Genomic DNA, 27,316 nt, shown 5'->3' with positions numbered 1-27,316 from the left:
GAACCGTTTGTCCTGAAGGAGTATACATTCGCTAATATCAAGGCACCTCACCCTGCATTCACCTTTGGGGCAACAGCATTTAAAATCGCGCCGTTGGGGGGAGATTACGACTTGATATTGGGGGCTCCATTTCTTTCAAAACATAAACTTGATGTATCTTTATCCCAACGTGTGTTGCGTAGTGAAAAGAATGGATACAGTTTTCGTGAACAAAGCGCCATTGATGAGAGGAGAGATGCTGAGGATTGTAAGAAGAAAAGGGATGCCTTGGTGAATACAGTCATGCAGAATTTGGAAAAGGTGAAGGAAGTGAGTGAGCTTAGTATGAAGGAAGTTGCGATGTTGAAAGAATTTGAGGATTTATTCCCTGAGGAGTTGCCTGCGGTATATGATATTGATGCTGAAGATGATGAAGTTTTCCCAGCCAGAATGCAGTCAGAGGCTTCGAAGGTTCGACACCGGATCGTGCTGACTGATCCCAACGTTCAGATCAATGATAAGCAGTACGGTTATCCGCGGAAACACCTGGACGCGTGGAAGAAATTGATCAACCAACATGTAGCGGCCGGTCGTCTTCGAAAATCACACAGCCCGTATGCTTCGCCGTCTATGATAATCCCGAAAAAAGATCCGACAGCCCTACCAAGACTGATATGCGACTATCGGACGTTGAACAAACATACGGTGAAGGATCGTGGACCACTGCCCAATCCAGACGAAGCGGTGAGGTTGGTGGCATCGGGTAAAATCTATTCTTCTCTTGATCAAATCAACGCTTTTTTTCAAACTAGGATGGAGGAGAAGGACATCCCATTAACGGCCATCAAAACACCGTGGGGACTTTACGAGTGGGCAGTGATGCCCATGGGACTCACGAACGCGCCGGCAACACAACAACGTCGGTGCGAAGAGGCTCTTGGGGATTTGGTGAACAAAGTGTGCGTGGTATACATTGATGATATCGTCATTTTTTCACAGACGGTAGAGGAACACGAACAGCATTTAAGGGAGGTCTTACAACGCTTGCGTGAAGCCAACCTTTATTGTGGAATTAAAAAGACTCAACTATTCAGGAGACAGGTGAAGTTTTTAGGTCATATCATTAGTGAAAACGGTATTAGTGCAGATGATGAGAAGATTGAGAAGGTGGCAAGTTGGCGTACGCCGAAGAATCCTAAGCAACTTAAGGAGTTCTTGGGCACCGTCCAATGGATGAAAAAGTTTATAGAGGGATTATCTAGATACGTGAGCACTCTGACGCCTCTGACCAGTTCCAAGCGTAAGCCAGACGAGTACAAATGGACCGAGAAAGAAGATGAAGCCTTTAACAATATTCGCCGGATGATAACAACCTTGCCGGTCTTGCGGAATTTGGACTACGATTCCAATGAACCGATATGGCTTTTTACTGATGCTAGCGGTCACGGGCTAGGTGCAGCTCTGTTTCAGGGCGACAGCTGGGAAACGGCATCCCCTGTTGCGTATGATGGACGAACTATGACGCCGGCCGAACGGAACTATCCAGTTCACGAGCAAGAGTTATTGGCGGTCGTTCACGCGCTCAACAAGTGGCGTCTGTTGCTGCTAGGTCTCAAAGTGAACGTAATGACTGATCACCACTCGCTTACGTACTTGTTGAAACAGAGGAATCTTAGCCGGAGGCAAGCTCGTTGGTTAGAAACATTGTCCCAGTTTGACTTAGATTTCAAATACTTGCAGGGTGCCGACAACTCGGTTGCGGATGCGCTCTCTCGTATGGATGCGGCGGCGATATCTGAGTCTCGACCAACATTGGACGCGGATATTCGTCAATCCATCGAGGAGGGTTACAAGACGGACCCATTCTGTGTTAAACTGGCGAAAGTGCTGCCTCTGAGATCCAATTGTAGGTGGGAGGGTGAATTGATGCTGATGGACGATAGGGTGGTTGTGCCGATGGGAGCGGAGTTGAGGAACAAGTTGATTCAGTCCGCACATCAATCCATTGGTCATCTAGGAAATTTCAAGACTTACAACCAACTGAAGGGAGAATTTTTCTGGCCGGGGATGTGTGATGACGTGGAGAAGTGGGTAGGAAGTTGTGATGACTGTCAACGAAACAAGGCACGGACTACGCTTCTACCGGGACGCGCACAGAGTACTGACCTTCCCCGACGTCCAATGAGTAGTATAGCTCTGGACTTCGTGGGGCCATTCCCTAAGGTTTCTAACTATGACATGCTTTTATCGTGTACGTGCAGACTTACGGGTTTCGTTAGGCTAATTCCAACGAATCAGAAGGATTCAGCTGAGAGGACGGCACGACGGCTGTACGGTTCCTGGTTGTCTATCTTCGGTGCACCGGACAACATGATTGGCGATCGAGACAAGATCTGGGTGTCGCGTTTCTGGAAAGAGCTCCATCGATTGTTGGGTATTACGATCAACCTAACGACGGCGTATCACCCTCAAGCGGACGGACGGGCAGAACGGACCAACAAAACTTTGGGCCAAATCCTACGATTCTCAACTCAGGGACGACAAGGTAGATGGCTAGAAGCGCTTCCGTCCGTGGAATTTGCGATCAACTCGGCAGTCAATGCGGCAACTGGGGTATCACCAACACTACACCAAATGTAATCTTTACCGGGCGGTAAAGAAAACTACTGACATAGAAAAGTCCTGAGGCAACAGGAAGAGAGCTAAAAATCTGAAAAAATATGCACCTTGTTCCTAGATGTTGGGGCGTCATGATGAGTATTTTTTTGTATTTTACACACAGATATTGGTTTATGTACTAACAATAAACGCTGAAAATCATCAAAAACTCACATGTAACAATACCTGAAATTTGGGTCATGAGTATGAAGACAATATTTTGCGGTCTAAAAACTTCAATAACTTTTGCAATTCTGCTCCAAATAACTCGATTTTTGGTTCATTCAAAAGCTGAACTATTCTCCTTCACACTTCATAATGTTAGTAAGGTGCCATCTAGTCATTTAAACACTCTACATATGTTCAAACAGTTCTGCATGAATTGCTCTGTAGGATCTTTTTTAGACCAGCTACAGATGTGATGTCTGAATGAAAAATGTAGAGGAAAGGCTCACCTTTTTAATGCACTTCAAATCGAGTGATTTGATTCAGAACTGCAAAAGTTATTGATGTTTGAAGATTCCAAAATCCTGTCTTCAAAGTCAAGGGCCAAATTTCAGGTATTGTTACAGGTGGGTTTTTGATGATTCTCAGCCTTTATTGTTAGTACATTAACCAATATCTGTGTGTAAAATACAAAAAAATACTCGTCATGACGCCCCAACATCTAGGAACAAGGTGCATATTTTTTCAGATTTTTAGCTCTCTTCCTGTTGCCTCAGGACTTTTCTATGTCAGTAGTTTTCTTTACCGCCCGGTAAAGATGACATTTTGTGTAGTGCAATGTACTTCGTGTTGGGACATCAACCACGGCTTTTTCCGGTTTCTTCATCGGTTGAAGCAGTCAGTCAAGATGTTGAGAAATGGGTTGAATCTAGGCGAGTAGATTGGTCAAGATGTCGTGATAAGTTATGGTTGTCTCGGGTGGAACAAGCGTTGCAGTATAATAAGAAGAGGGGTGGAGATTTAGAGCTTAAGGTGGGAGACCTGGTCTTAGTGGATAGTACTCATCGAGTGTCACAAGTAGGAGGCAAGGTGGCGAAGCTGCGTGCTAGGTACGATGGTCCGTATAAGGTTTTGGAGGTGATCAACGGTGGAAGAGACGTACGACTTCAACTGTCGGCCAACGACAACAGTCACGATGTTTTTCATATTTCGAAACTCAAGAGGTATCGGACAGATGAAGCGGTGGACGTCTGCTGAGAAGGGCGAGGGACTACCTTGTGCAAGTAAGTTCCCTCCTTAAGTATGCACCGCCGCGGGGTTCTACCTCCCTTGTCAATTTCGCAACAACACCTTGGCCACGCCTGTGAGCACATACCTTTCGACTTTTGCTCTTTCAGGACATGACGCGGCGACTTTCAACAACATTGGTTCTTCGACGGATTTAGTGATTACAATAGTTTCCTTTTTTTTCTTTTCTCTTTCTTTCTCTTTCTTTTCTTTCGTTTTTTCTCAATTTTCTATATGATAAATACAAATTGTTGGTTTCCTTTTTTTTTCTTCTCTTGTCTTTTTTTAATTTTGATTTTCTTTATTAGTTATTTCAGGAATGTGGTGGGAGTATTGTGGATTAGGGGGAAGTCTTTTCGTGTTACTTTAAGTTTAGTTGGGGGGGGTGTAAGGGAGGAGTATGGATTACGAGTCAGGTTACATATGTAGTATGGAGTTACAGTAGTGGTGTATAGTTGTTCTTATATAGAGATCTCATACTCTCTCCCTTTGAGGTTTTCTCTCGAGGACTCCTTCTTCCTCCTTATGTCTCATAGTAGTTCTTATATTGATTGTTCTTTATCATAGGTATGACTTCCTCTGGAGGACTCCTTCTTCCTCCTTATGTCTCATAGTAGTTCTTATATTGATTGTTCTTTATCATAGGCTCTTATCAGGAATATACTCAGGTGCTACTTCTGTCTGGCTTCGGCCTTGTGACTCCTCGATCCAGTGAAGGTCTCCCTGAGAGAGACCTTACACATGGATGAGCAGTAAAATGTTGGCCGTGTACCCGCTGCAACGTTCACACTTCTTGGAAATTGAAGTGTGAACGTGCCAGCTGTTCACGGGCAACAGCGCCCGGGCCTGCGGTGACCGTTTCCACACACTTACTGTTCAGTTCGACACCGATTTCATTCGGTGTCGAAGAAACCACTTCACCACCGTGTCAGCCAACGTTCTCAAACGGTGGCTGACATGCGGCTTGTTCCTGATGCGGTGGTGGAACGGTAGCCGAAACGGATTCGGCGACACCGGTTCTACACCTTCCTGGGCGGTTCTGGTGACGAAACCTTTGAAATCGTCACAGGAACCGGCCGAGGCCGAGGACGATTACCCCCTGGTGTAGATATTGTGTAGTTTGTCAATGTGGGAAACTACATCGTCTCCATCCATACGAGTAGTGATTAATCGGTGAAGAAGATGCATGCGACCCCCGGATGTGGAGTCTTCATGCACGAGTCGTAGAGCACCCCACATACCTGCCACATCACGTCGATGAGGCTTGATAAATTTGAGGTTACCGTCATCGATAGACCTCGAGATCAAGGTACATGCTTTTGTGTTATCTACATCCCAACCAGGAGGACGGTCCTTGACAACGATGGGTTGCAGCACATACGACAGCTTGGCATCTTCAAGAGCTAGCTCGATCTTGAATTCCCAATCGAGGTAATTAGAGTCATCGCCCGGTGGGCGGAGTGGGGTAATGCCGGATACAGTCGTCTCTCCAATAACCCATACCGTTTTATGGACACCAAAAAGTATGGGTTTTGATGGAGTATGTCCTATGGGGATCTCTCTGATAACCCATAAATCTTATTTTGGGGGTAAAATATGGGTTAGGAGAGAGATTTTTTTTTAAAAAACAATTTTTATTTCAAAGCAAAGTAAATAGTGAAGTAGAACAAAAAGCGGGAAGATTTAAGGATTGGATGAGAAGTAGTGCTTCAAATTTGATTGGTTCATTTTCTTTGAACGTGCTGAACTAAACTGCCGCAACGCTCGGCGAAGGGTTTTTCCGCAAGCCCTCGCTTCCTCACATTCTTCATGCCTGAGGTATGCCATTACAACATCACTTGATTTCAGTAAGTCAGAATATGATGGTTGTGGAGGTACTTCAACTTCAATGTGCTCGGGTTGAGGGAGATCTTCATGACTGTCACGTTCCTGAATTGATTCAAAGATTTCCTCGGGTGTCCAGGTTTCAAGGCCGCTTGCATGCTCACCGTGAAGATTTAAGAGCTCGCTAATAGACATCATGTTTGATTTGTGAACAACTCGTAAGGAGATCAATTCTTGAAGGTCTTGCTCAAGATCCTGATGAGCAACATCATCAATCAAAGGCTCCGTGTTGAGACTCGCATCCGCTGAGTTTGGATCCTGCAGCAAAGATCCATCGGGATTTCGAGGGGAAATGATACCCGCCTTCCTATAACAGTTTGAAATTGTATCTTGAGTCACTTCATTCCAAGAGTTTTCAGCTCGCTCCATAGCGTCGATTTGATTGATTTTGAAGATTGTTCCAATGGGGACTTCATTTTCATAGCGATTGATCACATATGTAATGTATTCAGATCTATATCGACATTTCCATGATGCGATTATGCCAGCATCCAGCGGTTGAACATGTGATGTAAGGTTTGGAGAAAAGAACTCGAGGCGAATACTGGTAAGTTTGTACTCGGAAGGCTCCTTATGACCAGAAAAATTGTCAACTAAGAGTAATATAGAACGACCTTCTGCCGATAACTTGATGTCCCAGTCTATAATCCACTCTGAAAACAGCTCAAATGTCATCCATGCCTTTGCATTGCTCCGATAGTAGTATCCAAGATTTTCGCCGGACTTTTTGTGGAAGCAGGCTGGACGCTTTGCTTTTCCGATGATGAACGGTTTGAGCTTGTCTGTTCCATCTGCATTACATGTGAGTGCAAAGGTCAAGCGTCGCTTATCACCTTTAACACCTGATTGTTTGTCTTTAGACAAGGCTCGGTCTGGTGGCATTCTACAGTACGTGTTGAGAAATCGAGGCTTGTTAGTAAAGATCAAAAGTATGTTACAGTACAAATGTTCTCACGCATAGAACAATCCTGTTTCATCCATGTTATAGATGTCTCTTGGATGGTAGGACTTGGTGATATCCTGGATTCGTTTTCGTTCTGCAACGACCTTATCCGGAGTAGCTGAGCCCGCCTCGCCGTGTCTGACTCTTTGTCTAAGACCGTTACGTAATTTAAACTTGGTCAGCCAGCCTTCACTGAGCTTAAGCCACTCTGCTTGAGGCACTTTGAAAAGTGTTGCGAAGTGACGCCACTTGGCTCGTATCACATCTCCGGTAAGTGGAAGTCCGGCAATGTCAGCCTGTTGAACCCAAGTCTGTAGGGCTTCTGTTACTTGAGGATGTTCAGTCTCATTTCTCCGCTTGATGCCAAGTCCTACACCAGACTCGTAACTATCTCGTAACTTCGATTCATTATGTACCCAACTCGAGACTAGAGGTTGTGTTATGATAACACCAGGAAAACTATTTTCAAAATGTTTTGCTGTCTTGACCTGAACTCGACCATTTTTATTGTGCCAGTCTAACACTAATATACGCTGAGCCAGAGTGGCATTAGTACGAGCAGACTTTGATCGGGTTTTTTTAGAAGAACTCGAGTTTGGTTGATTGGAAGATTCAACACAAGGATCGTCTCGATTTCGCTTCTTGGGACCTGGGTGTTGAACAATACATAGGGATCAGATTTCACCATACATATTGGATGCTTTAGAAGTGTTTGCAAAGAGATATTCACGAGGTTTAGCTACAGATGGGTCCACAAAAACCTTGTGCTCAAACTTATAAATCAAGACCTCTAATGTCTTCAGCTCATCTTTGCTGAAGGTCTTAGCAGCATCAGAGACATTGTTGCTATTTTTTATTTTCTCGAGGACAAGAGCCTCATCAACCATATTTCCAGCGTTATCGATAAAATCTTTGTCTGCCTTTGAAAGCGCCTTCCCTTGGCTCAAAAGGTCTCGTAGTGGACCCATACGTCGATCATTTTCAGATTTCAGCCGATCGAAACCTTCTTGAATATTCGCGAGGGTGAACTTTGTTAGGTCTTTAGGAATCATCTTTATGCGGTGGAGTTTGTGTGTTGATTTGTGTGTTTGTGGGTGTATTGCTGACAAAAGTAAGTTGTACAGTAAGGAATTTCAAACTCTTGTTCACCAGTCTGAATCTACATCACCCAAAAGTATGGGTTTTTCATCGCTGGTTGGCCTCAAAAAAGTATGGTTTATGGGGAATGATGGAGATATGGGTTTTCTGTCAATTTCCCCCGCCCATAAAAAATATGGACGGAAAAAAGCATGGGATATGCGAGAGTATGGCTTATTGGGTATATGGATTTTTGGAGAGACGACTGTAACGTGATAGTTTTATTGGCAGTATCAGTCATTGTAACTTCGGACCTTTCCGAAACGAAGATTACAGGCTATGAGAGAAGAGTGTACAATGATGATTAAAGTTTTAGATCTGTCTGAGAAGTTAACTGAGATTTTCAAAGAACGAAGAAAACGAGATATAGTTTGAATTCAGTCGGTAGATGACGGGCTCATAACCTCTTGAGCTCTGGAGCAGTCAGAGAAATAGACAAAGGAAAGGTATGTAAATTTCACGGACTAAAACAGAGAAGAACTAAGAGAAAGAGAGAAATCCTACCTGGAGCAGTCAGAGAAATAGACAAAGGAAAGGTGAAGAAGAAACACCTTTCCTGGGCTGCTCCAGTAGGATTATATAGTGAAACTTTTACATAACAGTTTTCACATGATGTCACATGTTTTTTGAGCACACATCTAGACTTTATGTATCTCGGGTTAGTCTTGCAGGACTTTTACATACTTGATTTGAAAGTCACGCAGGACTATCCCAACAGAAGATTGACTCTTGCCAAGCAGCAATCCCTCACAAATTTCTTGTCTAAAAATTCTTGGGAACTGTGTATGATACAATATAATACATTTATTTCTTTTTATAGCCGATAATTTTGCTGCAATTTGATTGTTATTGGTTTTCCCAAAGTTTTGACAAAACAAATATGTACTCTGTAAATACCAATGAATTTGGTCCCGATTTTGGATGGATTAAGTGGTTTTCTTGGAGTCTAATGTATTACACTAAGCAATGCTTCAATCTGGTTCAGAGGCACTGCCAAAGATCTAGTGTTTTTCCCCCTTATCATTTGGTTCCTGTATCAAAAGATGACATCCCTGTGCATAAATAAACTCATGGATGACGCCTGGGGAATCTCACAGTCAAAACTTGATGAACACCTTCAAAGATGTTTCCATGCCTATCCACCAAGCTCAGCTCCTTCTCCTTTTTGACACCTTGAGCTTACCATGGGAATGGAAGAAGCAGTTATTGGGTCTCCAGTTGAAAATGATTGGTCACATTGTCAACATTGAAATACAATCAAGACATGAAGGAGACCTATCAAACATTGTACACGGTTCAGGTAGTGTTTAGTATTGGTTGATATTCAATACTTATCTGAATGGTTTTAGTGTTGTTATTCTTAGGTGAGTTGTCAAAAGTGAAGCACTAATGAATGCCAATAACATTGTTGTCAAGAAGTCCCAATGTTTTGCCTTTTGTTTTTATTTTATATGTATAGTTGTTGCCTTGTCTCAATCTAACTGTATTTCCTCATATGTTGGAAAGACAGTGAGTCATCCTTCTTAATATCCTCATAAGCTAATACCTCCTCACTTATATTGTGATAGAACTCCATAAGATCTTCTAGCCACAAGCCTTTGAGCTCAAATGTTTGTTTCTCACGTTTACCTTTACCTCCTGATAATTGGGTACTTTTCTTTCTCTTTTATATCCTGATATCAGCACCAAAATGTTGTGTTTTGTTCATATTCTCTTCATTTGTTGTTTAGTCTTTGGGTTAGTTCTTATAAGGTCTGCATAGCTTGAACTGGAGAAGAGCACTTACAAACAGCACCAGTTAATTAGGTTGGTTAACAGAAATATAACTATCTTTTGAAAAGAGAAACTCCATGAGATCTTTTACCCATGAGCCTTTGAGCTCACATTTATGTTTCTCACTTTTACCTTCAACTCCTGATACTTAGGTCAGTCCCTATAAGGTCTAGAAGAGTGCTTACAGATAGCACTGGTTTATGGGGGCGTTTTGATTCATTTACAGTCAATGTCAAAGCATTCTGCATTGCACTTGCCCCAGAAAGGGAATCTGCACTAGTCATGGTAATAAGGGTCTTTGTCTCTTCTCCCAAGCATTGACTATGGAAGTGCCAAAGCCTCCTTGGGTGGGCCTCTTGGCTGAATTCTTCTCCATTTGGCAGGTTCACCCTTCAATCAGCTTGGGACAAGCTGGTCAACAAGTCCTCACATTTTCCCCCAATTCTTGCCTACCAGAATGTGCAAGCTGACCTTGAGTAGCTTGCTGACAGCATTGAGGCTTATAATGATCAATGGTTCCTTGAGGCTGCTTCTTGGCCATATTGAGGTTGATTCTGGGCCGGTCAAAACGGCTGAAGCTATCACAGATGCTTGCTTCACAGGTTTGCATGTGTGGCTTTGGACCTTGAAGGTCAGGTTCTACACAGCCATGCCGGCCCCTTATATCAGCATCTGTTGGATGGAGCAGCAAGTGGTAGGTTTTGCTGTGGCAATGGCTTGAGGCACTGGAGCCACACAGGTGTTCATCTACATATACTCATTGAATGTAGTTGTCTTATTCCAATTGCACAGCCCAATACTTCTGGTCAGGCTGATTTTCTGTCACATCATCTAGATGATTGTGAATTGCACTGCACACATCAAAGTCTCTCACATCTCTGGTTTTGAAGAATCCCTACACCCACACACTCTCACAGGGTGAATTTTTCAGTCCTTATCTCACCAATACCCCAAGCCCTTAGCTACCTCTCCTGTCTTCCTTTGTCTTAATCGACTGCCATTGAAATTATATTTTGTATTGCAAGGCAGAGATTTGGCCAAATCTGTAACATCTTCAGGTTGTTTGGTGAGGGTTTATGACCAAAAGTGTCACATTATTTAGGAAATCCACTCTGTGGTTTCATTTTTAGAAACCACTCAACATGATGATTCTCATACCATCCAGCTAGTCAAAAGATCTCACCTTGCACCCCAAAGATGGTCCAAGTACGGCCAAATCTCTGCCTCAAAATACAAAATCTAATCTCAATGGCAGTCTATCAAGACACCTTTGTCATATCAAAATTGTCTATGTTGAAATTTATCCAAAGGTGCCAAGTCTGCTATGTTTCAATACACTTGGTTGTTTTGGGGGGCACACAGGTGGATAAAAAGCCAAAGAACAGAAAAAACCAAGTAAAATCTAATGTGCTTTTTTTAACAGCTTGTACATAATCCTAACAATTCAAACCCCCCACTCATGCTAGCATTCAAGTATCCTAACATTACAAAACCTTCAGAGCCAACAAGAATTCCTCCTAAAACCATTAAAATTCTTGACAAAACCTTTAAGCCTCATGAAAAATTCATCTGACAATCCAAGATCATATCACTTTTCAATACAAGAAGAACATCTCCTTCCAAAACAACAAACATATGGAAATTTATCTCCAAAGGAAAAGTCAACCCTATGCTCATTATGAATTGTACCCAGAAAACCTGTAAGAAAACTCACTTCATGGTATGTTTTTTTACAATTCAACTTTTGGATTATTGGATCACCACCACCAAAGTTTGGTTTAACACACACTATCTACTCTTTTCAAGTATCCTCATTAGTTAACACTTTCTATTCTGAATTCTCAAGAATATGAGACCTGAAATCTTCCTATTGCTTCACACTTTTTCAGCTAATTCACAAATTTCATTCTAATTCATTCCAATCTTCCTCATCACCTAGTATCTACACATGTTCTAGTTGCACCTCTCCTTGTAGATCTGAGAAACTGAGCCCATCAGTCCACGAATGTTTATCAGAGCATCAGAGTATTAAATTACATGTTCATCAAGTTTTTTTGTGTTTAACTCTACAAATCCCTAAATTGTGAATAAATCACTTTCAAATCTTCTCGATCTTTTTCAATCATCTTAAACTACCTTTGATATCTCATAATTGTACTTTTTTTGTTGATACTGATCATCTCTTGTTCTCAAATGGATTCTGTTTCTAACACATAGAAACATCCAACAAATCCAAACCATCAAAAACAAAAAGGTAACCTTCACCTTCACAAAGACTTCACCCAAAACATACCCCTCATAGCAAAAATCCAAATCCAAAGCTCAAACTTTTTCTCACATTCTCCAAAAAAATATATTTGATCGTAGTTTGCATCTCAGAAAAAAAAACCATCTTTTCAAATCTTACAAAACATATCAAGAAACACATAATTTCATCAAAATTCATAAACCACTAAGAAAAACCTTAACCCACTAAAAACTTCATCAACTCAAACCAACAAATAGAAACTGAGAAAAAAAATGAGTCAAATAGAAACTGAGATAAAAAATGAGACAAAGAAAAACTGAAATGAAGAAATGTTTTTAAATAAAACAAAACTGTGAACCAAACCCTACAACAAGTGTCCCACCCACACCACAAAAAAAACAATCCTACAGTAAGACCTACACCCAACCTTAAACCTACACCCAAACTTAACCTACACCTTTCTCATCCCGCAATCCCTTATACCAAACAAAAACCCAAAATCCGATTCTGACCGCAATTCAATCCATACCCAAACTCATTCTGAACTCATTTTACTCCTACACTTTTCCATACCCCCTATCACAGCCTTCGACCCACAAATCAATCTATAATTTGATCTTAGATTTATTTATTTCACCTCTTGCTTCATCATACAACTTCTTAATCACATTCCCAAACTTTTCCTTAGCGACATTCCTACGAAAAAAAAATCACGAAAACCCCAAAACATCAATAAAAAAGACTCCGTTAAAAGAGTAAAAAAAAACGAAATCAGTGAAAAAAAAACCAAATCAACAAACCTTTTTAATTTCAGTGTAGGAGTCAATAAATCATTTTCAGTCGTAAACGGTTCTAAAGTTAAATAGATTTGTTTAACTTTTTCAAATCCCAACAACTTTTCCGAAACCGATAAATTCAATTCTTTCAAAAACCTTTCAATGACCTTCTTATCTTCACATGCTGATTTCATCTCTGATTCACCCTCAATAGGTTTTCCCAATACTTTACTAGCAAATGCTAAACCACCCAAAAACAAAAACCCACATTCACCATCAATTTCGTGACTTCCTCTTCTTCGGTTTTGGGAAAATGGAAAACTTACGACCAAAAGTGATTGGATCAGGTACAATGACCGCAATCAAATGAGATTCCAATGAATCACCATGAACAAAGATTTGAGCAATCAGATTGTTAAGTGAATAAGTCCCTTCAACCTTTTCTAATGCAACATATTCTCCTTGCGATAGTTTCAATAAGTTTTTAATTCGATCGATAATCTTTAATCTACCTTTTTCATCTACTAATCCAATATCACCTGAATGTTGCCATCCTTCTGAATCAATCAATTCTTTAGTTTTCGTTTCATCATTCAACTTTCAAACAAAACCAAAAAGAATCATTATTATTTTGGGTACTAAATTATAGACGATGATGAAATGCTTACGTATCCAGGAATACAAACTTCTCCTCTTACACAAATCTCACCACGTGGATAAGGTTTATCAGTAGAAAAATACTAATAGACCCAAAAAAGAATCCAAAGATCAGATCAACAAATTCTAAGAATAATTAAAGAGAACAGGATTGATTTACCTTCATATCAGGTACATCCACCAATTTAAATTCCACACCCACTTGTGGTGCTCCAACAGTTCCAGCAGGTTCAGGATCATCAGCCCAACACCTAGTAGTCGTGCCCGTGTTCTCAGTCTAAACCCCAGCGCACCCCCCAAAAACAAAAAACCCAACCGTCAACACTTCCTCTCAACAAAAAACCAAAAAGTTTGAAAAAAAAAGATAACATACAGCCCCATAACCTTCAATAACATCAGTCACAAAAGCCACTTTAAGAAACTCCAAGACTTCAGGAGCAATAGGAGCCGAACCACTCGCAATCAATTTAACTCGACCACCTAAAGCTTCTTTAACTTTACTAAAGACGATTCGATCCCAAAAAGGATGATAAATCGATCCTGTTGATCTTAATCGATCTAATTTACTTGCTAAAGCTTTTCGGGCCAAGAACCCTTTAAAACCAGGTTGATCTAGTTGTGCATTTACTGCTTGATAGATTCGGTTCAAAACTCTTGGTACACTGTGAAAAATCGAAACATACAAAGCAGGTTTGGTTAGGATTGGTTTGGCCAAAATTGGGATGCAAGAACCACTTACCTAACAAATCGAGTGGGTTTAGCGATCTTGATGTCTTCTAATAATCTCAAATTATCACCACAAGCAAAAGCAATAGGTTGACCAATAGCTAAAACGAAATCAAATCTCGATCTCAGCATCTATAATATTTAAGAAATTCAAAAAGAAAGAAAAAAACTGACCAAAACAAGTAGATTGTAAAAACCTTTCAAAGATATGACTTAAAGGTAAATAAGACAGATACATCTCTTCAACGCCCACAAATGTATTGCCATGTAAGTTAGAAACAGCTGAAGCAGCCATTGAACGATGTAATAAGATAGCTCCTTTTGGTAAACCAGTGGTACCAGAAGTATAACAAATCGACATTGTAGTGGAAGGACTTGGTGGAATATGTGCCGATGGGTTTTCTCTACCGATAGCTTCAACTAAAAAAAAAAACTCTCATTAGTGATTCATTCTCATAATCAAATCGGCAAATGAAAGTCACAAACGTTCAGAGATATCGAGCACGAGAATATCAAGTTGTTTTCCCCACTGTTTCAAAGCATTCTTCCTATCCCCAATCGATCCAGATTTAGGCTTCGGTAGAGGTTCCAAAGAATCCCAAGGATCAGCCGACACAATGACTTTTAAAGCAGGATATGCCGTCGCATTGGTCAAGAGGTTAGGAATATGAACTGCCGAAGCCATAACTAATCTTGTATCTGAATGATTGATACAATATTCTACAATCTGAGGTCCTAGTGTTTCATAAAGTGATACGACCACTAAAGAATAAGCTGCACAAGCTTGATAACAAACTTGCCATTCTATCGAAACCCCCCACCACCACCAAAAAAACACACTCAAATCAGTCATTTGTTTTGGTTTGATATTGGTTTACTGATTTATGAAAAGAAAGGGGAAAACACACCAGGTCGGTTTTGAGTCCAGATACCTACGGTCCAACCTGACAAATCACCTGATCCAAGTAATCCATCTTTCCTTAACTTGATCAATCCACTACCAAACTCAGTTCGACGTTTATCAATCTCAGCATAAGTTTGCCAAACGAAATATGGTTCAAAGTCTCCAGTTGTCGGATTGATCGGTCGATGTCCTAAACAAGGTTTATCGAATCCTACCCCTAATCCATGATTAAATGATTCATCTATTGAATTTGAAGTAGAAAGAAGTTAGGGTTTTTGCGGGTTTGATTGATCGAATTCAAGATTTGGTTCGAACTTACATTCTGTTTTTGGAAAGTTTTTGCCTGGTTCTTCTACCGTAGTGAAATCAGGAAACAATGCATTACGAAAATGACCCGTTTGACCCGGTTTACGACTACCTGGCACTTCCTGTATCCAATCCCAAAGAAGAGTGATTTCCAAGATCAGTGAAACAGAATGGATTGCAAAAGAGAAGAATAGACTAACGATAGCTTGTTTGTTGAGATCTAAAGGTTTACTGATCAGAACTGGTAATGGACTGTTGGTGACTGCATAAGGTGGTAAGGATGACATTGCGATTTGTTTTTAGGATTGAAAGATGATTGAGAAGAAGTGAAGAGTTGAGATGGATTGAGTTGTTTTATATATGCTGATGATTGGTAGTAGTAGTTTGTGAATAGGAGATGAGTTGATTGGTTGATCTCTCACCAAGAAACCAAGAAAGGCTGATCTCTCTTTATCTCTCTCTCTCTCTCTCTTTGTATCTTGCAACATGTCACCAACTCAGTCACACCCTTCACCGAATCTTTCAAGGATCGGAAACTGATCAGATCATGATGGTCTCGATGACTCATCTTCAATTCAATTCTCTCTTCTCCACTCTACCAAAGTCTTTTACATAAACCATCGCAGCATTCAAGTTTGACTTGGGATGCTTATGTAAGAGAGAAGTTCTAACATATTTCATCAAATCATCAATATTGAAACCAAACTCAAACCATCGATCAAGTTTTACTGGAAAGCATTTTTTACAATAAAACTTGATTCACTCAAGAACATGTGGTTTTTTTTATCAAATAAGCTTTACGTATCATTGAGAATGAGATCCAGAAAATTACTCAATGGGGTTTCATTTGATTCAAATACCAAACACTCTTTTGAAGACCTACGTCACCAGGGGGTAAAAGTTACTGCCCCAAAACTGAAAATGAAATGTTTCAAAAACGTCTCATTTTCAAATTTATTGGAAACCATTCTGTGACGGTTTCAGAGAGGTCGTAAACCAATACAATCCCATCACAGAACCATCACGTCGCAGCAAACCGCAGTGGTGCGGTCTCTTGAGAGCATGGTGGCCCTGGGCTACAACTCGGGGTTTCAAATCGACCACACTTGGGGTTTGTTTGGGGTCATCAAATCGACCACATTTCATTTCGGGGGTTTTGGGGGTCATCTCTACTTTGTCCAAACTGCTATTCTTTGTCCAAACACAAAATGTTGAATCTAAATTACTATGAAATCTCATTACTAATACTTAATCAATCCAAAGCCAGTGCTTATCTAGTTTTGTTTATTTTCTTGAAGTACGTAACCTAATGAATGAAAATGCTCCGGTTTTGACAGCAAATCTCTTGGGTTTTTTGCTTTGGTTCCAATGACGGTCAGGGTCTCCATTGTGTAGGAACTTCTATCGGAGCTTTTCAGGGTGGCTGAGAAGTATTTGAGGGAACCCGGAAAGCCGGTCTTGGCTCTTTGGAAGTGGTTTGATAATCTATTTGGACAATCCGGGTACTTTTGGATCCGAGTTGGCGCTGTGTTTGATTCAATCGGTTATTCTTTGGCCCGGTGACCGGTGACCGGTGACCACTGAATTGCAATTTGCGAATGGCCTTGTGCCGCATACATAACGAATAACGATTTCTCAAGCTGATCATCAAAACCAAACTAAAACTCAAATCATGACCACTCATCAACCCATTCGAGTTGGACTTCCACTTCAAGATTATCAAAAATTACAATCCAATCAACTCACTCAACAGAATATTCGAGTTGGCAAACGAGACTTACGAGGAGTTTATTGGATATCATTCTTGATTATCTTACTTTTGATTCTAAAGCATCAACACACGAATCATTTTGAAAGGAGGATAAATCAGTTTGAAAGTTTACATGGGTATTTCATTCAATCTGATCTTAAAACAAATCCAATCGATTTCAATGTAGTTGAGTCATCTTCAATTCACATACAAGTTAACGAAGTTTAATCTTTTTTTTGAAGTACGGGGTTGATTCTTTTTTTGGGTTAGTTGATAAAACCGATCGAGATTCTTGGAAAAAGTTTGATGAAAGGATCAAAAGACTTAATTCTAAAGTTTTTATTGAAACATTAAGAACGATGTTTGAAAGTTTTGAAAGATTTTAATGAAACGGTTTGTTTGATTTTTGGATTAGTTCAAAAGATCTTTATAAAGGTATTTTGAATCCATTGTTTCATTTCATCACATTCGAAAACCATTCACGAGATTCGAACCTGACGTTTTGGATTTGTATTGTGTTTTTTCCAGTGATTTTTATTGCAAGACATGGTGAAGGTTTTCATAATATTGCTGAATCTAAATACGGAACTCCAATGTGGGATTGTTATTGGTAAATAAGATTCTATTCAAAAATTCGCCACAATCAACCAACCTACTGATCTCTTTTTTGTTCTAGGTCAGAATTAAATGGTGATCAAAACTTGACATGGGTAAACGGAACTTCAAACTTGGAACTTTCTCTAGTTTTCAACAATACTGATGAAGCTTCTGATGTGGAATAGGGACCAGATTCAAGGTTAAGTCCTAAAGGTCAAAACCAAATCAAATTAGCTAGAGAGTCGTGGAAACGAGAGATTTCAAGATCAATACCTTTACCTTCACTTTTTATTACATCACCATTAAGGTCAATTAACAACCAATTCGGCCTGTTCTTTAAAAATGATTTTTTAAAACTTGAACAAATGTGATTTTTAGTCGAGCGATTGAAACGTTGGAAATCACAAGTGTTTGGAACGTTTCGAAGAATACTGTACCTGAGGTTAGAGAAGGATGGAGAGAAAATATAGGTACGTTTTGGAAATTTTCTCGTCTTTTGTAGTAGAAAGTCATGTACTGACCTTTTTTCCGGTGGAATTGAATGTCTTTGATTTGATTGAATGAATGAATGGATTCTTTTTGATAGGTTTACATACTTGTGATTTAAGGAGGACTCGTGAAGAAATCTATAAAGATTTTGGATTTGTGGAATTTGAAAATCGGTTTAATGAAACTGATGAATTATGGACCAAAGATTTTCAAGTTGGTTATTAACATTTCTTTTCCTTTCAAAAAGAAAAAGGATTTTGATTTCTTTTTCTCTTTCTCTAGGAAACTAGTGAACAACTCGATATAAGAATTCGAAAATCACTTGAAACTTTATTTAATGATCCAAATGATCAAAAACATACTTGTAAGTTCTTAGACTCAACTTTATAGAATTCAAAACAATAATCAAACAATCAAGCACAACAAAATCTAACAATCGTTTCTTTTTTTGGGGGTGGGGTGGGGGTACAGATGTTTCTATTACGTGTCATTCTGGAGTGATTAATTCGTTGTTACGCGTGATTGGTCATCGACCATTTCCAACTCAAGTGAGTCTTTATCGTTTTGCTTATTCATTCTTTTTGAAAAGATAATCAACCGTCTTTTTCTCAGATTTTAATGGATTCGTTTTGATTTTTTCTTTGCGAAATGCAGACTGGAGGAATGATACCTTTGGTGATCAAAGGTAGTGTAAATCCTACACCGACTAGACCTCCTTTACCTGGTCCTAGTGCTACTAAGCCCGATTGTCCTATTGATTCTTCATCGAGTAATTGAAGAATAGGTTTTTTTTGGATTTCGATTAATTTTTGTTTTTTTGTTTTTGTACTTGGAGAATCGGATCTGCAAAGTGTTAAGTTTTTTAAATTACAAGTTGTAATGATTGTTTATGATAGCATTACAATAAGATATAAATTTCCAATTATTATCAGAATCTTTGAGATTATAAGTCTTCAACAAACAATTTAACAAACAAGATTGATTGGTATAAGAAAGAGAACTTTAAACTCATCCATTGTACTTAAACTCATCCATTGTACTTTTTTTTGAATTTCAAAGATTTAAAGAATCCAAATTGAGAAAGAAACAGTTTGAAAGAAAGAATTCCATTACTTTTAAGAAAAGAGAATTGGTAATTTTTGGTTGTTGAAATCGAAGAAAATCATAGGAAAAAAGTAGCATCAATTTCAAGTAGCTACAATAAAGCCAATACTAGTTCTAGCAGTATTGGCTTGTACAGTTGAATTAGTAGAATCGTTTGTAATTAAATTTTGAGCTTGAGATTTTTGTAGTTTTCGATTGTAAGCTTCTCTTCGATTGATCAAATCGTTTCGAACGGTTAAAGTGTTACAATCTACATTTGAAATCCCATCTTCTTCATTCAAATGATAAAACCCACCACAGATCAAACACTCATCTAAATACCTCATCGTGACGGGCCACATCTCAGGTCTAGGAACTCCTGCATTATCCCAACCTTGAATAACAACCTTCATTGTTTTTTCTAAATCCCATTTATGTAAAAAAGATGAATCTATTGACATATGACATAAAACATCATTTGTTTGAGCGTTGCCTACTGTATATCTTTGTTTAACTTTGACTGATTTGATACCTAATTCTCGATTTTGGGCTGTGATAGCTTCATATAAATAATGATTTAAATCAATCTTGGTAGAATCATGAAATGGAATACCCATCAAAACAATTGGGATTTCAACCGGTTCGATATCTCCTTGATGATCTGTAAATAAATTTGATAAAGAAGTGATGATAAATTCGATTTCAGGAGGAGCTTGGTATTCGACTTTTTCAACTTTATCTTCTTCTTCTGATGATGATTTGTTTGAATCAATTGAATTTCCCATAAAATAACCTCTGGAATAGTTTAAGGATTTTTGATCATTTAGGTTTAGTAAAGATTGATTGTCTTCGAATTTGACCATCCATTCTCCTCTACTCCAACCTAAATCCAATGCCACAATTTCTTTAACATTTATTAAGTTTTCTTGAAAGATTTTGATAACGATGTCTAACGCATTTTGAGGCGGGTTTCCTAAGACTCGGATGTTGTACCAGTTATGATGCTCGTACGGTTTACTACATGTTAATAAAGCCTTCATGTACTGAGAGCACCATAGAGTGGTGATTGGTCTAAGTTGGAAATTAGAACCTTCGGTGTCTACTTTTCGTTTTTTGGATGGTTTTTTGATTTTAGGTTCTGAGGGCGCTTCACTGGATTCTTTGGTTTCCTTGATGGGTTGGAAAAACAAGAGTCTTGTTAGTTTTGTTGAATAATCAAGAGTGTATAGATCAAGTCCACTTACTCGTTTTTTCACCATTTGAGAATTTTAAGAAACTTGTGAAGGTGATTTGATTTCGGATATAACGTAAAGGTCCTTAGTCGTGCTGAATCGTGGGTGAGTTCCAAGTGAATGAGATGGGTATCTGTTTTATGAAGAGTCGTTGTGTTTTGAGATCGAAGTGGATCAAGTAAAAAATTCAAACGAACATTCACATTCACAGAAAGATGTCACAACAGCTTCAGATGACTGTCACACTCATTACATCTCTACTCGATCAAGATCCAGTCAACTACCAACTCTGAAGAGAGTGTAGACTGTATGCATCGCAATGGCTCATCCAGTCACGTAAGTCTTTCTTCTGATTATCTCTGAGAACTCTACAAACCATCAAAACTAATCAGTCATTCTTTTTAGGATTTCAACATGTTCGTTAAACCAATGGGCTGTAAGTTAAACTTTAGAAAGTAAAAGATAGGAAGGAGATCTCGAAAAACTGATTTGATTAACCCATTAGCTTGACTTTGAAGGAAATCATAATCGGATCTTGGAATCTATTCGAATTGCTAAAGCGGCTCAATCTAGATTAAGAATCGGACCTGAACTTGAAATCCCGTTCGTAAATTTATGAATTTCGAAACTTAACGGAAAGAATCTTGACTGAAGGAAATTGGTGTTTGGATCGGAATCTACTTAGTGGATATGGATGTTTTGATCATTTCTTAGAAAGTAAGTTTCATGATTTCTTTTGTGTTGACCGATTTCTTAAAGTCTAACTTGATCATTTGGATTACGCTTGGTTTCGTTTTCTAGGTGATACAGTTACTCATTCTTGGGAAGTTCTTGCAAAACTACTGGTTCATCCGGATACACTTGAAATACTATGTGATGTAGGAATGTAAACGCATCCATTCTGATTTTTTCGTTTCATCTTTCAAGAATTGAATCGGACTGATTTTGATTTTTGATTTTGATGGGGATGGTGATGTTTTATAGGCCAGTGATGCATAAAAACGTTTTATATAACTGTAGAATACTTTTCTTTAACTCGAAAATCGTACTGGTAAGACCTAAGATGTGGATGGCAAATGATGGAAATTATAGGTAAGCATCTTTTTTTCCCTCATAGATTTCGATTTTGTGGGGAAGCAAGTTAAAAAACATTTAACCATGCGAAGCAAACTGAAATCAATTGGATTGTACTAATCAAATGAATTTGTTTTTATAGAGAATTACGTTATTTTAGTCCTTGGGCTGAAACTAGAAAAGTTGAAGAATTCGTTTTACCAAAGTTCATTAGATTATTGACTGGTCAAGTTGAGTAAACAAATGAGTTTCATTTATCTCAAGCAATAAAGAAAGGCTAACAAACACCATACTTTGAACCTGAAATTGATTTTGTGATTCTGGTTACATAGACTACTGTTCCGATTGGTAATGCGATTGTGATGACAGAAGATAGTTCGATCGGAATTGAATCATGTGAAGAGCTTTTTACACCTAACTCGTTCGTTCTTCAATCTATTCGAAATAATTTTTTGCTCGATCAAAGCTCTGATGTACACTTTTTGATGTTTTTTTGAATAGACCTCATATTGGAATGAGTCTTGAAGGAGTTGAAATCATTTTGAATTCTTCGGCTTCTCATCATGAATTAAGGAAATTACATACTCGTATAGATTTAATTAAAGAAGCTACACTAAAGGTAAAGGTTTTTTTTTCAATTGAGACTGAAATATCTAACAAACCGATTCCTAAACTAACACTCTTCTTTATTTGATTAAATTAGTCCGGAGGAGCATACGTTTATGCAAACCAAAAAGGATGTGATGGTGATAGATTATACTATGATGGTTGTTCTTTGATTTCTTTAAATGGTCAAATCATCTCACAAGGATCTCAATTCTCTTTACAAGATATCGAAGTGGTTACTACTACTATTGATCTTCAACTAATCAGATCTCATCGAATTAATAAAAACTCTAGATCTTCTCAAGCTTCTAGATCTTTTGAACATCATCAATTTGATAGGGTTTGGGTTAATATGGAACTTGGTAGTTTCGATCCTAATGTAAAGGTTGGTAATGAAAATGAAGTTAGGTATCATACTCCTGAAGAAGAAATTGCGTAAGTGACTTTTTTGTCTTCGACTTGTTGAAAAGGAAAAAAAACATCAAAATTGGTTCGAGGGTGAAAGATTAATTTGATTTCTTTTTTGGCTAGACTTGGACCTGCTTGTTGGTTATGGGATTATTTAAGAAGAAGTGGAATGAGAGGGTTTTTTGTACCATTGAGTGGTGGAATTGATAGTTGTGCAACTTCGATGATCGTCTATTCGATGTGTTTATTAGTCACCAGAGAAGCAAGGTTAGGAAGTTGAGTTTTGTTTTTGGTATCTTTTTTTCTTTACATTGATTCTTGATTTGTTGAAAGCTAATTAAAGAATATGATGGGGTTTCTTTGTAGATCAACAAATGATTGAAGATGCTAGAAGGATTGTAGGAGGATCAAAAGATTATATTCCATTAGATTCAAAAGAGTTTTGTAATAGGATCTTTCATACTTGTTATATGGGTACCGAAAACTCAAGTCCTGAAACACGTAAAAGAGCAAAAGATTTAGCTTTAGATATTGGAGCGTATGTAACCTCAATATTCTCATCATTTAAAAAGTAAATTGATTATTGATTTTTGATGTTTGGGTTTGGTTTGCTTTTTCCGATAGGTATCATTTGGATTTACATATGGATACAGTTGTGACTGCTATTTTGTTTCTTTTTACTTTAGTGACTCTTCGTACACCACTTTTCAAAATCAATGGTGGTACTTCAACTGAAAATCTAGCGTTGCAAAACATTCAAGTCAGTATGATCTGTATCCAAACTATCCAAATCTTTATTGATGTGAGATGGTTTATTCGGTTTGTTTTGTAGGCTAGATTGAGGATGTTATTGAGTTATATGTTTGCTCAACTTTTGCCTTGGGTTAGAGGTCTTGATGGTGGTTTGTTGGTCTTAGGTAGTGCGAATGTAGATGAAAGGTGAGTTTTGATTCAATTGTAGTTCAACTAGATAATTTGCGAGACTGATACATTCTTTTTGCGGGCATGATTTAGTTTAAGAGGTTATATGACTAAATATGATTGTTCAAGTGCTGATATCAATCCGATTGGTGGGATTAGTAAAACTGATTTAAAGAGGTTTATTGGATTCGCTGAAAAGAAATTCGAATTACCAATTTTAAATCAGTTGAGTGGGATAATTTTCTGAAAAAATCGATTACTTCTTGTTGATCTCTGGTATATTGAGATTTTAACAAGTATTGAATGCAATCTTTGGTTTTTCCTTTGGTTTTTGTAGGTTTTTGGATGCTGTACCTACTGCTGAATTAGAACCCATCACAGAAAACTATGTTCAATCAGATGAAGTAAGCTAAAAAGAAGATTCTGTCTGAGACTTTATTGACTGCGAAAAAAAACGATTTTCTCATTTTGATTTTGATTTGGTATTTTATAGGTTGATATGGGAATGACTTATGATGAATTATCAATTTATGGAAGGCTAAGAAAAATTGAAAAATGTGGACCATTTAGTATGTTTAACAGATTGATACAAGAATGGGGTACGATTCTTAGTCCAAATGAAGTTAGTACAATCTTTTTTAAATTTCCTTTCTTTTTTCTTGAAGATTTGGATTTACTTTCATCGTCTATTGAAATTCATGTATTCCCTTTTCATTAGATTGCGGAAAAAGTTAAATTCTTTTTTAGTCAATATGCTAAAAATCGTCATAAGATGACGACTTTAACTCCAAGTTATCATGCTGAAACTTATTCACCTGGTCAGTACTTTAATCATTATTTTTTCATTCAGTTTTTCTTTGATTATAAAACAAAAATTCAAACTGATTCATTTTTTTTTGTTTTATAAATTCTAGATGACAATCGATTTGATTTAAGACCATTTCTTTATCCAGTTAAGTTTGATTGGCAATTTAAAGCAATTGATAGATTAGCTTCAGAAATCCCAGATGAAAGTTTGAAATTGAAAGATAAAGTAGAATGAATTTCCAGTACGATTTTGTCTCTTCTTCATTTTTAGTTTTGAAGTGTAACTGTAAAAAAACTCGAGTGAAATGAATGATGTATTTTTTGCTTGGCAACACAAGGATAAAAGTTGTTGTGAGAGTCAATTGTACACTGAGGTCATAGTACTTGCTGGCTCTTACGAGTAGTTTCAGGTTCTCCTGAGCAACCAAAAGATGCAACCTTATCATTGATCATACGCACAAACTCTTATTCTATAATTACAAGATGATATATGGTTGAATTCCTAAAGAACAAGTTTTCAACATTTCCAATGACTGGTATAGTAACTTTGTTAAGTTATCCTACATTGACTAGAAATCCGGAAGAAGAAGATTTGATCAATAATTGATCAATCAAACACCCTTTTCCGTGAAAAGCAAGCCAAAAAACTCAACTATCATTTAAAGCAACAGCCACGCAAGGTTTGGAATGACCAGTATATTGTCTTACAGCTTGAGCTGAAGCAAGTTCCCAAAGTCTAGCAGAATGATCCGAAGAAGCTGATACAAGATAAGCTGAATCAGCTGAAAAAGCTAAATCCCAAACCCAACGTTGATGACCATAGAGGGTTTTATCGAGGATAGGTGGACCTGTTGGTGATAGAGTCCAAATCTTGATGGTTGTGTCGGCTGAACATGTGGCAAGTTGACTGTGTTATAGAAAGGTTAATAAGTTATGCTGTCATGAATATTCAAAGTGAAATGCGTAGATGATACTGACCGAACGTCGGGGCTGAGAAGAACTTTGAGACAATAGCGCTTATGGGCCTCAAAAGTCGCTTGAGCTTGTAAATCAGTATAACTCCCACCATTGGCAGTTGAAATATTCCAAACAAACACATTTCCCTAGAAAAAGCGAGTCAAGTGGGATAGGGGGTAAGGATTTAAAGAGGGACTCTCAAGCTCATTCATACATTCATACATCGATCTATATACTCACAAATTTCTAGATACGTACCGAATTATTACCCGCTACTAGACAACTATTATCGCTTGCTATGGTCACACTTCGTTGTGGCACATCCTCCTCGGGAAACTATGGAAGATGATGAATTTAAGTCTTGGAAACGATGTTGGGAAAATAATGAAGGTTTTTTTTGCTGACCAATTCGTGGGTACATGAGTCAGCGGCTAGGTCCCAGATTTTGATTGCACCAGATTGATCGCACGAGATGATTTCGCCTTGGTTGGGATGAATCGCAATGTCTGAGGAAAAAGGTTCTGTGTGAGTAGCTCTTCAGATGAAGTAGGGCGATGAGAAAAGAAGTCTGACCATTGACAGCACACTTGTGATCGTACTAGAAAATAGTTGAGTAGACAGAAATGGAGATATGAGGATCAGTTCGAAGATAGGTAGATGCCAAAGAGGCATGTATCCGATGCTCACTGTACGTTGGGCAACGGGAGTGCTACCGAGGGCTGGGGTTTGATCAGCGAATGAAGACAGCAAATAGGATAAAATGTAGTGAGGACGAACCGATTGTCCCAAATTCTCATCGCACCATCTTCACTACCAGTCACAAACCATTGACACTCCTTCGGCCAGGCCACAGATGTCACATTTGCATTATGAGGGAAGCTTTGTAACTAAAGTCGTAAGAGTTGCGTTGAGTACAGTCAGATTACGCTTCGGATACAGGAGAAGGACTCCAGAGATGAAAAGCGCACTAGTCCAGCTTGAGCTTGAGCTTGTTGTTGCTGTTGAGGTGTTCGATCCGATGGAGGTGGGCCATGGTGAGCAGGAGGAGGATGAGAAGATGTGGCAATAGCAATATCGTATAGCCTAACGTGAGCATTACCAGCAACGGCTAGATAACGCTTATCAGGAGAGATAGCAAGTCGATTGATTTGCTTCATCAAGCACAAAATCGATTGACATTAGCCTTGGGCAGTTTTTAAGATGTATAAGGCGAAACCACGTCCGATTGACTTACACTCTGAGGATGATTGATAGATTTGACACAATGACCTGACCAAGCTTCCCAAAATCGAATAGTATTATCATAACCACCAGTAGCTAAGATTACGTCCAATGGATCAGAAGTTTGAGATGAATCGAATCCAGACATCCTACTGAGATTTTGATTTGGTCGATCGAATGAGAATAACTTGAATTCTAAACAAATCGCGAAACTACTGAGCTGCTAAACCAAGGAGACATTGGAAATTAAATCGACGCTAGAAAAGATCCGCTATGAGTACTCAGTGCGGACATGTGCGAGGCAAGTGCCGTACTCGCACCTAAGACCTGCACCCGGCCCGGCCCGGCCGGGCTTTTCCCGCTCCGCTGTGTGCCCGCGTGAAGCTCGGGCGGGCCACGGGCAGCCCGGTGTTTTTCACTAAAAAGAAAAAGAAAAAGAAAAAAAAACTCAATTGAACGAAGAATATCCCCGTTTTCCTTCCACCCAATACATACCTTCAATATCATAAAGTGCGCCGTTACGATGGGCTCAACCAGGAAGAGGGGCTCCAACACCAGCCCTCCCTCCTTGAAAAGCAAACAACCTCGTCTTCCGATTACGAAAGAACGTCCGTCAACCTCACAAACAACAATTACTTTATCGGGAGAAGAATCCGATGCCCGTGATTCCTCTATCAAAGTCAACATAAAGTCTACCAGCGCCAATCAATCCAACGTAAGTAGTCAAATTAGCTCTAGAACCGGCACTAAAACTTTGTGGGTGTGGAGATATTTCAAGGAAGAATCTTTCATCAATCCACTCACCCAGGAAGACGAGCACAGGACAATTTGCACATACGTACTCGAGTCTGGTAAGGAGTGCGGAAGTAGTTATAAAGTCGATTCAACTCACAGTACGAAGTCCATGAGTCAACATCTACTCAAGCACGGCCTTGACAAAGATTCCC

The 27,316-nt window shown here is 38.9% G+C and overlaps 4 protein-coding genes across 4 annotated transcripts; 2 read left to right on the top strand and 2 right to left on the bottom strand.

Moving 5' to 3' along the window:
• Positions 1-11,983: 11,983 nt before the first annotated feature.
• On the bottom strand, positions 11,984-15,615 carry MELLADRAFT_116457 (uncharacterized protein; the record flags this gene model as incomplete). The annotated part of the gene is made up of 12 exons (XM_007409918.1): positions 11,984-12,551; positions 12,656-12,872; positions 12,958-13,228; positions 13,300-13,371; positions 13,449-13,565; positions 13,662-13,950; positions 14,028-14,115; positions 14,189-14,434; positions 14,501-14,818; positions 14,923-15,159; positions 15,238-15,346; positions 15,425-15,615. The coding sequence occupies 12 exons, from the start codon at positions 15,509-15,511 to the stop codon at positions 12,461-12,463; spliced, it is 2,142 nt and encodes a 713-aa protein (XP_007409980.1).
• A 1,281-nt stretch (positions 15,616-16,896) lies between these two features.
• MELLADRAFT_116456 (uncharacterized protein) lies at positions 16,897-20,515 on the top strand (the record flags this gene model as incomplete). Its single annotated transcript, XM_007410128.1, has 11 exons — positions 16,897-17,101; positions 17,245-17,343; positions 17,503-17,584; positions 17,651-17,684; positions 17,757-17,878; positions 17,950-18,041; positions 18,158-18,273; positions 18,343-18,424; positions 18,532-18,608; positions 18,715-20,312; positions 20,388-20,515. 10 exons carry the CDS (start codon positions 16,897-16,899, stop codon positions 18,835-18,837), a joined length of 1,032 nt encoding a protein of 343 aa, XP_007410190.1.
• Positions 20,516-20,694: 179 nt separating this feature from the next.
• MELLADRAFT_116454 (uncharacterized protein) lies at positions 20,695-24,435 on the top strand (the record flags this gene model as incomplete). Its single annotated transcript, XM_007410129.1, has 19 exons — positions 20,695-20,711; positions 20,781-20,811; positions 20,881-20,978; positions 21,061-21,092; positions 21,177-21,261; positions 21,360-21,467; positions 21,592-21,679; positions 21,782-21,870; positions 21,951-22,068; positions 22,153-22,490; positions 22,587-22,738; positions 22,830-23,001; positions 23,088-23,223; positions 23,296-23,402; positions 23,478-23,609; positions 23,722-23,788; positions 23,878-24,006; positions 24,103-24,202; positions 24,299-24,435. 19 exons carry the CDS (start codon positions 20,695-20,697, stop codon positions 24,424-24,426), a joined length of 2,127 nt encoding a protein of 708 aa, XP_007410191.1.
• Positions 24,436-24,613: 178 nt separating this feature from the next.
• Positions 24,614-26,594, bottom strand: MELLADRAFT_71867 (uncharacterized protein; the record flags this gene model as incomplete). Its single annotated transcript, XM_007409917.1, has 10 exons — positions 24,614-24,760; positions 24,845-25,098; positions 25,170-25,294; positions 25,407-25,484; positions 25,554-25,654; positions 25,722-25,746; positions 25,836-25,857; positions 25,926-26,035; positions 26,117-26,299; positions 26,383-26,594. The coding sequence occupies 10 exons, from the start codon at positions 26,515-26,517 to the stop codon at positions 24,747-24,749; spliced, it is 1,047 nt and encodes a 348-aa protein (XP_007409979.1).
• Positions 26,595-27,316: the final 722 nt, after the last annotated feature.

The sequence above is a fragment of the Melampsora larici-populina genome (genome assembly GCF_000204055.1).
Source record: "Melampsora larici-populina 98AG31 unplaced genomic scaffold MELLAscaffold_18, whole genome shotgun sequence".
NCBI classification, from domain to species: domain Eukaryota; kingdom Fungi; phylum Basidiomycota; class Pucciniomycetes; order Pucciniales; family Melampsoraceae; genus Melampsora; species Melampsora laricis-populina.
The sequence above is the reverse complement of the archived record's forward strand: the minus strand, read 5'-3'. Positions and strand labels throughout refer to the sequence as shown.